This window comes from Trichechus manatus, unplaced genomic scaffold (assembly GCF_000243295.1).
Source record: "Trichechus manatus latirostris isolate Lorelei unplaced genomic scaffold, TriManLat1.0 scaffold00095, whole genome shotgun sequence".
In the NCBI taxonomy this organism is placed as follows: Eukaryota; Metazoa; Chordata; class Mammalia; order Sirenia; family Trichechidae; genus Trichechus; species Trichechus manatus.
Window position 1 is genome coordinate 794,862 of NW_004444031.1, and position 14,520 is coordinate 809,381.

The 14,520-nt window shown below is 33.9% G+C and overlaps 1 protein-coding gene across 3 annotated transcripts in view; it reads left to right on the top strand.

The window, feature by feature from the left end:
* KCNT2 (potassium sodium-activated channel subfamily T member 2) overlaps positions 1-14,520 on the top strand; it is a 476,589-nt gene that overhangs the window by 381,442 nt on the left and 80,627 nt on the right. For 2 of the 3 annotated variants that reach the window (XM_004382548.3, XM_004382549.3), the window contains one exon: positions 8,745-8,879. In XM_004382548.3, the coding sequence (XP_004382605.1) occupies positions 8,745-8,879 (135 nt within the window). Of the gene's footprint in view, positions 1-5,053; positions 5,126-8,744; positions 8,880-14,520 lie in introns of all 3 variants that reach the window. The other variant, XM_004382547.3, reaches the window with a different exon arrangement.

A 14,520-nucleotide genomic window follows, 5' to 3' on the forward strand; every position in this document is an offset into this window, starting at 1 on the left:
AAACCTTCATCTGAAGTACAAAAAAAAGAATTATCTATGTGAGATCAAATTGACAACAGCAACTCAAAAGGTTTGATGGGAAGCCTAGGGGACAGTGAGTTGAAGACAATGGTGATGGAATAATTTGGAAAAGGTTAGTGAGAATAACAGCACAACTGGAAGAACGTAATCGATGTCACTGAATTGTACGTGTGAAATTTTTGAAATGGTGTATCTTTGGCTATGTATATTTTCACCAAAAAATAAAAAAAAGTCCTCCAAGGTCGAGAAGGGAGAGTGTTGCCATGTCGTGGGGTTAATAACCAATGTCATAAAACAATATTTGTACTGACTGTTTAATGAGAAACTATTTGTTCTGTAAACCTTCACCTAAAGTACAATAAAAAAAATTAAAAAAAAAAAAAAAAGATTAAGTGCAAGATCCAGGCTTATGCTTCAAATTTCACAAAGACCTTTTACACTGTTTGTTTATTAAATCAATCTTCTCAAATAGAATGCCAAGAACTTCATTCGGCCTACTCCAGTAGTAGTGATAAAACTTTTGATATGTCAGAGTCTACGTTAAAGAAATTCAAACTTTGCACTCACATGAATCTGAAATAAGGTCTAAGCTCACCCTTTTGTAGGCCTGTTATATGTTACTGAATCTCTCTAAGCCTGATTTTTCCATTTGTAAAATGAGTATAACATTTTATCTTAAGTTATTGTGAAACTAAATAAGTTAATATATATAAAGCATTGGTGCAGTACTGTTGTTAGCTGCCACAGAGTCAGCCCCAGACTCATGGCGACCCCATGCACAACAGAATGAAGCACTGCCGAGTCCTGCACCATTCCCATGATCAGTTGCAGATGGAACCATTGGGATCCATAGGGCATTCATTGGCTGAGTTTAGGAGGTAAATTGCCAGATCTTTCTTCCGAGTCCATGTTGTTAGCCTGGAAGCTCCTTAACACACAAGCCTCCGCTGACAGACAGATGGTGGTGCATTGGCTGGAATTAAACCTGGGTCTCCTGCATGTAAGGCAAGAATTCTACCACTGAACCACCAATTGCTCCCATTCTTTCTCATAAAAGGCAGTTAGGAAATGTCAGTTCCCCTTCTACCAATCAAAAAAAAAAAACACTGTCACTATTCAAACAGGTGGCTTTGTGTGAAAACCCAAGTAACAACAACAACAAACATTTCAAGTAGTTGAAATTAAACTACTTGTATATTTTTTTATGAAGAAATAAACTACTTAAAAGAAATTATGACATGTTAACTAATAAACTGTTTGTAAAGGCATACATAAGTATTAATACACATATATAGGGAAAATATTTAAGCGGTATTTGTATCTTTAAAAAAGAAATAATTGTTAATTAATATTCTAGTTACTTTCCAAGTTAACTGCACCCAGTTTTTGTATTTGAAGTAAAGACATGTAGTTTATGTTAGTTATTAGTTAAACGGGAAAGAAATAATGGTGTTGGATTTTACAAATCCACGTACATTCACAAACCTCTTTATTTCCTTGCAATCACTAATTAATACTTTCATAAAATGGCAGTTTTTATAAAGAGAGTTTTCATAAGGGTGGGAGGTCATAGCCCCATAAGTCATCATCTGTCTCATTAGAATTACCGTTAGGACTTTAATTAATGAATATATTCATTTTTCTTCTACTCACTGGCATCAGTTACTTTTTTGTGTTTGTTGAATTTATCTTTCTTTTATTAGTAGTTAGTTTCAGCACGTTTTCTTTTGGTCTATACATTATTAACTGTGCCCTTGATCCATTTTCCTGTCATGTTTATTTTCTCTTATCTTTTTGAACAACTTTATTAAGCAAATTTGATCAATGGAATTTGGGTAGGTAACAATTTTCTGTTGAATATTTGTTTATTTAAAATTTTTTTGTGTTCAGCTACATAGGTAACTGGTTATTTCCATCACATTTTCTTAAAGTAATTTTTAGCATAGATAAGCTTTCTCTATTTAGCAGTCAGATAAGAAGTTTCATACATTTTATCCTGTTTATGGTTTCATTTTTCTAAGTCCAACTCTCCGTTCATCTGTAATATGGGAGTGTAATGTAAGAAAGTTCTATCTCCTACTTTTATGAATATTTTATATTTTTGTTTAATGTTTCTCAATACTTACCTTTCAATATAATTGTAAGTTATGCCTGCCCGTCAGCTGTGTCTCAATGACCAGAAAGATTATTCTGTTAAGAGCTTATTGATATTAGTGAAGTTACTTATCATCTGCGAAGCAGTTTAGTGCCGTAAGCATTCTTGCCAATTTATGTAAATGAGCCAGCACGATATAGGTATATGTACAGTTGATTTATTCTTTAAGTTTCATGTTTCCTTTTAAACCATCTTTATTGAGAGAAGCAGTAGATCAATCTAATTTTTATACAAGATTACATTTGCAAACAATATTCAGTATTAGACCCCCTACATTTGATAATGGTTCATCAGGATTATGTATTTACCAGGTTTCAAGGAATTTTATTTAGCTTGTAACATAGCTGAATGCATGTCAGGATGCATGGTGTTATCACAATACAGATGTTAATTCTAATTTCTAAGGATTTAGTTGTGCACTGTATATACACTTTCATGGCAGAAATGCGTATTACTGAAATTCCTGAATTCCCTAGACCAAAGCAATCATTTTGATAAATGATCCCTACTAGAAAAACCACCAGATGGAAAGAATCCTTGCTTTCAATTTTAACTCTAATAGAAGGACTGACATAGCATAAGGACTTAACTTTGAGTTTGTCGCCAATGACCGTAGTACTTCTTGTTACACAGGAAACGTTTAATATCTTTATTTAATCGAATTATTCAATAATATTAAATAATGCTACAAGAGGTTATCTGGCAGAGAAGGCGGCATGAAGAAATTGAAATGATAGCAACCTGAAAGGATGGGTCAAATTAAAAAGGCAATTATTCCAGCCAGGGTATTTATCTGCAATTAATAATGAAGAATTATGAACTCAGCTCTGCCACATAAAAGTTATGGTACTTGAGCTACTTTATCAGACTGGAACTATATGAAAATTTCGGATCAAAGAGTGATAAAATAAAAATAATAGTGAGAAAAAGATACACACGGAAGAGTTTTTCAATCCCCCAAATCTCAGCGGTGCATAACAGCAATAGTTTATTTCTGGTTTACAAGAACACCACTGAAAGTTCAGGTGACTCAGAATAGCTTCTCCTGCATATAAAGGCTGAGCAATCCAGGCTTGACATTTGTATCCTCCCATGTGCTTGGGGCAGTTCTACTCTGTCCTATAGGGTCACTATGAGTCAGAATCGTCTTGATGGCATTGGATTTGGTTTGAGTTATCTGCTTCCCCAATCACTAAAACATGGGAGACAGGAAGGGTTTTGCATCAGCAGGTACACTTTTTGGCCTGGATGACCCTCCTTTAAGAAGCAAGGAAGTGCTGGGAAAGAGAGAGCTAAAAGTCTCTACCATATGCACTATCATCTACTGCTACTGGGATTATAAAGTACTGATATAGTATTTGTGGACAATATACAATATAATAATCTACAAACAACAAAAACAAACATCAGCATCTTAAAAAATGTTTATAACTTTGATTTACTAATATATGTTGTATAAATATTTTAAAGTACGTTATACAAAGCAATGCTAAAAAATTTTAACCATAGATTCCTTACCAGCGTTATATATAATAGCAAGGAGTGATGCACAACCCCAATAATTAACAGCAAAAATTCAAAATAACCTATAAATTCAATAATTGAAGACTTTTTAAAATTAACTATGGCACTATATTCATAAGGTGTAATAATTTGGGGTTGTTTAAAATGTCACAAAGAAACTTGATGGGAGAAATTTAATCAAAATTACAACAGTGATAATCTTGGGAAGGTTTCTGTTTTTATGCTTCTCTGTATTGAGCATTTTTTTCTTTAGTTTATAAGGAGATAGGAGAATGCTCAACAGGCAGAAGATAAGTCAGGGAGAAGAGTTAACTAACTGGGGATAATACACCTGGGAAAATGTAGGTGCTATAATTCTGTTTGTTTAGACTTTTCCTCTCTTATACCAGGCAAACTCCTACTTATCCTTCAACACACATATTAGATATCACCTCTTGAATATTACCCAATTCTGCCTCCTCAGTGCACTGTATTACCTTTTTTTCAGATTAAAACATTCGTTATAAGTTTGTGCTTCTTTATATATACATCCCCAAAGACTCCATATTTCTTATAGTACAAGTTAACACCATATTCTTTTTTGCATATGCGTAAGTATATTAAACTGTCCGTTATATTAAATGGTTTGGGTACCTATGTGCTGGGTAAATATATGCATGACTGAATTAATAACTTTGTAAAGTAAATGCAATAGATTAAATGATTTCTAAGAAATCTTCCAGGTTTATCATTTTTCCCCCAATCTGCAGATAAGTAAATATTTCAGTCATAATAAATATTTGCTTAATAAATATTGAGTAAATAAAATAGTGATTTACTTTAATTTTAATTTTATATAATACATATTTTGTATTGGTACGTATACTACATTTATTTATTTGTTGATATATATTAGGGGGCATGTTGTCATTCGAGAGAGAGATATATATATATATATCCCTTAGAGAAGATTGCCCTTTATTTGGTTCCCTATGCTTCAAATTATCTTAAAAAAAAAAAAATTAGTTCTTCATTTTACAAGCCTTCCTTCACATAAGTAACTTTTAAATTCACTGACCAGGTTTCTTTAGTCCTAAGTGAGAAGATCAATTCAGTATTTTGGTAGAATTTTGCCATAATGTTTCTGATTTAGATAATTGAAATACAAATTGTTTTTATGATTATGAGTACATTCTATTATTCATAACAAGTGACAATTTCTAATTAATGTTAACAAAAAATATCACTTTAAAATTAATCTTATTAACACTGTTTAGTCTTGGAAATGCAAACTAAGTCAACTTACTTCCTTTCCCTAGAAGTGCTACCACTGTGTGACATTGTGTTTCATTTTGTAACCCATCTGCTACTTAGGCCAGATATGCATTTTCTGGATGCAATCTGTTGGTTTCCAATGGTTTACTACATGGTGGGCTCTATTGACAAGTAGGTACACAATCTTTGGCACACTAACTGGTGTAAGTGTCCTGTGGTTTGTCATGTGCTGTGCTCCATTACTGCATGATGAGTGTACTTTGTCGTGTCAGTGTTGCAAAGATGGTATCTTTTGCATGTAGGCTTATGTTCTTGTGTTATACATCTTGCACCTGAAATTCCTAAGCAATACTCTAGTGTTGGAAAAAAAAATCTTGCTGCATGTCAATTTTGTCAAGTTTGCTCAGTTTCTAAAACTATTTTGGTTTTGTGCCTTTTATAAGAATGTTGTTATTAGCATTGACATAGTTATGGAAAAAACCTAAAGGTTCAACATGGTGTTGCATTGATAGCATTAACATAACTTCTGGAAACCTTCAAAATAATTTAGAAATGCTCCTGTTAAAAGTCAGATTTATGAGTTGAAGCATGTTCTTAAAAGTTTACTTTGGTAATATGTATCAGTCTATAATTTCTAAAAATATTTGTTAATTAAAAGGTCAAGTATGTGCGATGCATTAAGATTGAAGTACAAATTCTTATATGTGCATCAAGGTGACATTATAAAAATATAAAAAATAAAAGATCAGAAAAATATACTTAAAATAATATAAAATATTATTTTTCTATTTTTAAAAAATTTCAGCTACAGCTTTTAAAATAAACATCAAAATTTACCAATTAATGACCTTATCACTTTTATTACATCTTGTAGATTAGAAAAAACCTAAGTTTTGTAACTTTGTAAGTGTTTATCGACTGTGGACACATTAAAAGGTCAAACGGAGATTAAAATGTGTTTAGACTTCATTCTGCGTTACTATCATTTACATCATCAGTTGTCTTATTACTAACCAACTAACTAAAATGTAATTAGGTGTACTGAAACTTCTATTTAAATCCATGGAAGTAGAATTCTAAATGCAAGACACCTTTATTTTGTAAGCAGTGATGTTACTTTCAAATGACAGTGCTCTCTTGGACTCATTAGAAATACAGTATATTTTAAAGATAAAGAATAAACATCCCATCGGCCTTTTCTGATGTAAACTGTGAAGTAAATTATTTCTTTTTAAAAGTGAGATGTACTTGTAGCGAGGGAAAGAAAAACTGAGCGCATCAAATCCTGTAATTATTGAAGCTGGGTAATATGGAGGTTCATTATACAAGTTTCTTTTGTATATGTTTAATATTTTCAATTAAAAAAGAACTCTATAAACAAATGAAAAGACTCTCTCAAACACTCCCTTACACTCATACATTCACATTCTAGTCCTCCTTGGAAAAGGGGGTCTTGGATGAGGATGGAAAGGGAGGCTTTGCCAGATTGAGACATTTTTTTCATCCAGATTGCTCTCTTTCCTATACCGCCATCTGGTGGCCAAACTTTGTAAAGCAACCATGCTGAAGTAAAAACAAGGCATTTGCCTTGCTAGATACGGTAGTGGGGAAAATTATGATAGACACGAGTTGTAAGAATAAGTCAGTAGCTCATTTAAAAAAAAAGAAAAAAGATTAAAATGCAGTGCAGTAAATTTTAAATAAACATAAAACTAATATTTAAAGTTAAAACATGAACAAAAAAGTTTTAGGTGTTTCGGAAATGTCATTCTAATTTTATGTATTTGCTATACATTTATGCATTTTTAATCATAATTTGCTAAAATAACTTTACAAGGTTAAGTGTAAACTACAGCAGCTAATGTTTTGAGGATGGAATTAGCTGACAAAAAGGGTTATAGGTTGTTATTAGCTACTTAGCACAGCCACTTTCCTAGTGAAATTTTTGTCAAGTATTAAATTCAACTTGATTAAATTATTTCTGGTGGAACATTCATCTTTCTTATCTTAAATTCTGTCTGTATATCTTTATCTAGTCAAGCTTACCTTCTACCAGATTATTTTTTTTCTATTCTATATCGATAATTGCAATAGTTTGTTTTTAAATGGGGCAAAAAGAGATCGTAGGAGCTGACATATGAGAAAGTGGTTTAAAAATACAATAAGGTGGTTTGAAAGCATATGATTTAGGCTTCATTTTTAGGGTCCATAGTGAGAAATATCACATTCACTTTCCATCTACCTTTTCTTTTTTTTAAAAAAAAAAATATTTTTATAGATGTAAGAACAATTCTGAATTTCCTAGAGCAAAGGAAAACCCAACTATTTATAGAGATTTAAGTTTGAAGGTCATCCATCATAATGGTCGGATGTTGTCCCCTCTCACCATAGGACATTTATTTGGAATAACATTCTGTTTCCACCATCTTAGCCATATAGTCTTTGCTGCAGAACATTGTTCCTGATTCAAGTGAAATATTACTTTCTGGACTACTGAGGATGTTGGACTTAAAGTTTTGGTAATACTCTCTCGCCTGATAACGGAGTAAGAAATCCTGCCTCCTGCCTTCCCATAAAAGGAACATAATTCCCTCTGACCTGACATGCTAGTGCAACCAATCACGCACTTCGAAAAGATCCTCAGGACCTGACTCCTCAACTTAAAACTCTAAAAGGAACTAACGTTCTTTACGTTTTACACTTTCAATTTTAAATCAGAAGATTTGGAAATCCATCTACCCATCTCTTCTTATCTGTCTTCAATCAACTCCGTGCCTAGAGCATTCTTGCCCTCCTTCAAGTTCAGTCCCCCTCACCAAATTCAGTCCTATTTTTCTAGTTTGTATGAAGCAGAGGCAATGAGAATAATAATTTCTTTGTTTCAGCTTCAGTGGAAACTTTTTTTTTAATTCTTTGGAAGAATGATAGGTAAAGATTGTAATCAATGATAGAAGAGAAGGCTGACTCTTATTGCTCATAAGAATTTGTACCCTAGTTTAGCAATTGCTTAAGGCAGCCAAAGAAAGCAGGTTATTCAAACTCATGCTCAAAAATTTTAGGCTGACTAGACTGTAGGCTATACAACAGATATTTATATACTATACACATGCTCATGGCTGTGTATAAACAATCTATAACACATAACTCTTACATGAAAACTAATAGACATTTATAACCGATGTCATAAAACAATATGTGCACTGACTGTTTAATGAGAAACTATTTGTTCTGTAAACCTTCACCTAAAATACAATAAAAAAAAAACAAATAAATGGAAGCTCATTGAAAAAAACTAGTAGACATTTAAATATAAATATTTTGTAGCAATATTTCTTTATTAGACTTGACTGTCAAAACTAATATAAAAGTATTCATTTATACTTTACCAAATGTATCTTAAGAATAAAAAAAAGTAAATGTTGCATCTTTGAAATAGTGTATTAACTGTAAAAAGACAGATCTAAAATGTTCTGTTTCTATTCGATTATAAAATGAATGTTTTCCATAGTTCAATTATATAATGAATAGATATTATTAAATAAACAATCTTAATGCATATGTTTTGAAACACTTGAAATCTAATGAAATGTAAAGAACCCAAACATACAATTTATTTTATACCAGCAGAGATATTACATTATTGTTCACATCAATATTTACCTGTACACTCTTTGCAAAAGCCGCCTGTAAGGGTAACGTATACAGGCTCAGGAAATAAGCAAAATGTAGCACTGATCCTAATATTGTGATTTATTTCAAGTCCTTTTTTCTGTGCTTATTTTTATAAAAGCCTAGATGATTTACTCAGGTGTGGAGTGACTTTTGCTGCCAACATGGTGGTTGTGGATAAAGAAAGTACCATGAGTGCCGAGGAGGACTACATGGCAGATGCCAAAACAATTGTGAATGTACAGACCCTTTTCAGGTAAATCTCTGAATAATCCAACCCTGTTGTTTACCTGTTGGTAAACATGTGTGAAGAGATTTGAATCTGTGTGTGAGGAACGAACATGGGATGCTTGCCCTGAATTTGCAGTCATTCATGAACTCATTTGATCATAAAGCAAATACTTACTTAGCACCAAGAATGTAGCAGTCACGGTTTATGGCAAGCCATCCATGTTCTAACTTGATGTTATGCCTAGCAGTGACCAAACATGCATTTACATAACTGGATAACTAAGACAGAAAGATTGCAAGACAGTGAACAGGTGATTTACCCATGTAAGGAGCCATAACCTTATTCTCACTTCGCTGTGTTTCATTGAATAAACTCACTCAGATGCAAATTTTCGTTATGGTCGTCTTTGGGTAAGAATGAGCAATCCTGACCAGAGAAAGATCCACGCAAGAAGCAAAGACAAAATCGTCTATAGATCAAGACATATTCTCCCTTGAACTGATTCTCCCTAAAATCATTTGACAATTTAAATATCTAAAAGGTTATTTTAGTTTTAGAAGTTTTGCAGAAACCCTGAAGGACCTATCTGAGCTACCAAATTATGAAAGTAAATAAAACAATCTCAATTCTGTCATCACCCCCCTTCATACCGTGTTTATACCTTCGTATTGAAATAAGGCATATATTGAGGTAAATTATCTCAGGTTATAGTTTGAGTTCAGAATTCAGAACAGAGAGCCTAAATGTGAGTCCCAGCACAGTTGAAAATTTATTGTATGATCATAAGCAAATTAACTTTTCTTGACTAAGCTTCGATGTTGTAATTATAAGGTTGTGTGAGATTTAGAAATATATAATGCCTTAACACATACCTGATAGTTTTTAATTATTCAATAAATGTTAGGAACTGTAATTATTAGCAATATAATTATCACTTTCATGTGGCAGAGTGGAAAAGTCACAGACCTTGGAACTATATAGCAGCAAACTTCATCTGGGACAATTTCTATCCCAAAGGTTCCAGGTTCACTGGGGAAGAAATTCAAATCCTCCTGCAGACACTTATTAGCTTTGTAACTTTAAGTGTGTTTCCTAACCCCCCTGAAATTCAGTTTCCCTCATTTATAAAACGTGTGTGAAAAATAGTCAACCCACCTCGTTACTATAAAAAAAAACAAACAATCAACCCACCAGCATTAATGTAAAGACTCAAGATCAAGTATGTAAAGAGTCCGTCATAGCATGTGGAAAATGTAAGTACTAAGTTACATCTACCCCATACTTGCACAGGAACCAGTTGTCCAGAAGAGGAGTGCACTCAGTAAAGTTACTAAAATACCGCAGTTTGCTTAGTATATAGCTGATTCATGACTGAGCTATATTAAGTATTACATGGAAAGATAGCAAAACACATATTTGAAATGTGACAAATGTACAGCATTTTTTCTCCAGTTAATAAAAAAGGAAATTAGAAGGTAGAAAATTAATTCAAAGGGATGAGATTTATAGTCAATTAATTTAAGTAAAATCATACTTTTTGATCCCATGCTTAGCAAAAGTTAATTATAGTTTTAACAGGAAAAGATTCTGGGTCTTTTTGGTTAAACATGCCATTTTAATTTGCCAGTTACTGTGAGTTTGTTTCTATCATACTGAAGTTTCTATTGATTTGACTTCTATTATGCCTGCTCTGAGTGAATTCTTTTGATTCCAAGATAATAATAAATCCCATTAATATTTTAAAACAAATTGACCAGTGTAATTAAGGGCAAATAGACATGTGGCAGCAGACTGTGCAAATCTGCTCTTCACTGAATTCCTCGCTGAAGAGGCTGTCACATGTTGAATGAATGAATGAATGAATGAAAAACTTTGGATCTCTTGACTATTAGATTTGACCATTTTCAGTAGTAGAGTATTTTGGAAATTATGTAATTTTTATGATCCATATAGATACCTACAGGTCCCTGGGTGGCACAAAGGGTTTTTGCTTAACTACTAACCAAAAGGTTGGCAGTTCAAACCCACTCAGCAGCACCACTAAAGAAAAGCCTGGCAATCTGCTTCCATTAAGATTACAGCCATTAAAACCCTATGGAGCAGTTCTACTCTGTAACACATGAGATCATCATAGTCAGAATCAACTAGACAATGGGTGTAGTTTTTTTGATAGATACTTTTTTTGATAGACTGAATAGTTACAAGCAGAACTTTCCAAATAAACCATTAGATACCTAAATTGCATACTAATTACCTCTGGTCTCTCCTTTCCTGTGACCTGTAAAACCATTATCTTTTTTTTTTTTTCCACAAAATACAAAACAGTATATTTCAGGAAAAAAAATTCTATGCAACTTTTCTTTTTTTATGGAGTAATTCATAAAATAGTAATCTAGGCATGCTAGCCTAGGTTAGTCTTAACTTATATTAAAAAAGAAACTTACATGTCCCTATGACATAAGACATATCACTTATATAAATAACCAAAATAATACATACTTGGTAGTCTCCTCTCTATGGGTGTGGTTAACTATTACCTCAAGCTCACTCTTCCTTCATTTCTTGATGATTTTAGTCCCTGCTTCACTGTATCTCTTACAAGCCAACCCTGCTTCTACCATAATTCTTGGTGATTTCAACAATTCTACATAGATGATCCTTTCAGTACTCTAGCCTATCATTCTTGTCCTTCATTTTACCTGAGCCACCCATTCTGATGGTCATAGTCTTGACCTTGGACTATCAATGATTTTACCCTTCATAATCTCAGTTTCTGGCATTCAATTTTCTGACTACTACTAATTATTTCCTACCTCACTTATTCTAATACCCTAACTCCTAACACACTTTGACCCCACTAGAACCTACAATCTACTGATCCGACTACCTTTTCACCATTCCACATCACATGGATTCTTTTCTTCTCTCTTTATCCAGATTAAATTCCATGGTCAATCGTTATAACCACTCCTATGCAGAAACCCTCAACAGATAATTACTAATTAGCTACTGACGCCTGTTGCGTTATTAGTTGCCATAGAGTCAGTTCCAACTATGGGCTAGCACTGAGCTCTACTTTCTTTGCCTTTTTTTCTCTTTATCCTGCTTCCAGTTCTCTGTCCTTTTAGGTGCTCTGTCTACCACTTGTAGCCCTGGTGGCGCAGTGGTTAAGAGCTCAGCTGCTAACCAAAAGGCTGACAGTTCAAATCCACCAGCCAATCCTTGGAAACCCTACGTGGCAGTTTTGCTCTGTCCTATAGGGTCACTATGAGTCGGAATCAACTGGAAAGCAACAGGTTTTTGTTTTGTTTTTTTTAATTTTTTGGTATCTACCACTTTGTATGAAATTCTCTGTAGACAGACATTCCAGAGTTGGATCCCATTACCCTTTTAAGGAAGCTTCAGGCAACCAGAAATCCTCGGTCACAGTGGCTGGATACCAGACTGTTTTGGATGTATGCTTGGAGCCCTATAGCTAAAGAAACTAGATTCTTACACCTTGATTTTTCAAAAGTGAGTTGTATCTAAAATATCTCAGCCTACCACACATCTTTATGAAAACTATTAATTTCCTCAATGGAGAATCAATTTCTAATTGGTTAATTAGTAAGATATTTGATGTTGACAGAAGTATATGTAACAGAGGCAGTTTTGATAGCCAATTCTGGGATGTGAACTTTCTTATTGAAAATCAAACTGAGTCATCCTGGATGGTGAATTAGAATGCTAGCTGCGCCTAGAGTATGACTTAAACTAACACACACGCACCTATCACTCTGTTTATGCTGAAGTATTTTAAAGTCATTTACAGACGTTCTAAGAATCACTCAGCTAGTATTGATGGAGCTGAGATTTAAACCAGAAGAATTCCAAAGCCTAAAGTCAACTTTACTTTAATCCAGGCAGCCTGAATGTGTCCATACTATTGCATCATTCTGCCAAGCAAGGTTGTTGAGATGGTCAATTGAGTTGATTCTGGAAAAACACTCAGTGCAGTGCCTGGCACATAATAGGCAAAGGATAATTGGCAGCTGTTGTTTGTTAAAAGAACAGTTCCCCAAATTGATATTTCTAAAGTGCAGTGGTCACGAAAGGATATATTCAATAGGAACATCATGGTCTTTTTATTATGTAGAATACTTAGACAAGAAGCTAGATGTAATATTTTATTTGGTTTGTTTATTTCTAGAAAAGAAAAATAAAATCTTAATGGTTTACTCAGTATCTGTATGTACTCTGCAAACAAAGATTACTGTATGTTATTAGTTTATATGAGGTGATGTTACATTTTATTTTAACATTTGTGGACATTTGTCATTTTGACTTGATTATTGTGACATTCCATTTTGATGTAGGGCATTTTGACTTTTACATTTTCACCTTTTTAAACTACCACATAATAGGTTAGAAAAATCTTCAATCTGAATGTACTTTATTGCCCAGGAGACAGGAATGGGATTGATTTTAAGGATGAAATGAACGTAAGTGCTCTGGTTCACAAGTTATTTATGGAACAGGTATGACCTGTTTTACCAGGCCGGAATGCAAATAAGGTTAAACTTTTTTAACCGTATTTTTTGTTCAGAAGCTCAAGTTGATTACCTGAGCTTGTACTTTCCTAGCTTACTAGTATATACAGTTTCACTTGACAAGCTGCTCCTCTCCCTATATAGTCTAAGGACCCTTCAGGGTTACAAAGTCCAAAAGGACCAAAGGCAAAACAGGAGAATCTCATCCATTCACTAGTTAGATATGTGTTTGTGCATGGGGGAGAGATGAGGACATAGGGAGAATTTTTTTTCATCTGGATTTGCATCTATAAATTAAACATAGTTTTGTAGTTGAAAACCAAGCTACAGAATTCAGTGTGTCTTCATCCACTGTGGCAATTGTACATCTATTGGTTTGGTTCCTGCATGATTTTTTGAGAGAACTGTCACTCCTTCCAGAGTACACCTAAACAGGAAGTGCTCCATACTTCAGCATCCAAAGTTAGAGCATTCCAACATCCAAGAGTATAGCATTGACAGTTGTAACACTGACATAATTCAAAGAGCATTCCTGAAGCACTCTCTTTGTGCCACATGGCTGGGCCAAGAGGTGCCTCCAGCCTCAGCCATGCTGTGCCAGAATGACTCTGTCACCTAACAACCTACTCCCATTATTGCTCAGTTACCCAGATGGGTTCCTTCCTTCATATTGAGTTCCCCTTTGTGGGTTTTTGGTAGCCCTTTACAGCAGCAAACTTTCTCTGGGACAGCCTCTATCCCAGAGGTTCCAGGTTCCCTGGGGAAGGGATGATCTCCATTTCTTTACTCAGATGAGGCTCCTAGAATCCTAAACAATTAGCTACCTCACATAGCGAAATATTGGCAGATACGTGCCTAGAACCTAAATCTGCGAGTCAAGAGAAAAGGGAGATGAGAAAACTTTCTCTTAAGAGTTGAGATACAAAAGTTAGTGCAGTGTGAGTACAGAATTACATAGTTATTAGTTTAATTTGAATCCAGGAGTGATTTCATTTAGAAGTTTTCTTGGATTGATTGTGTTTTACTCTGAAGAAAATGTTTTTATCTTTACCCTTATTTTTGTTTTCTAACATTTAGTTTAGCAGCCTTGTAAGGTAAGGAGCTCTTGGAAACATTCAAACAAGTCATGGATTTAT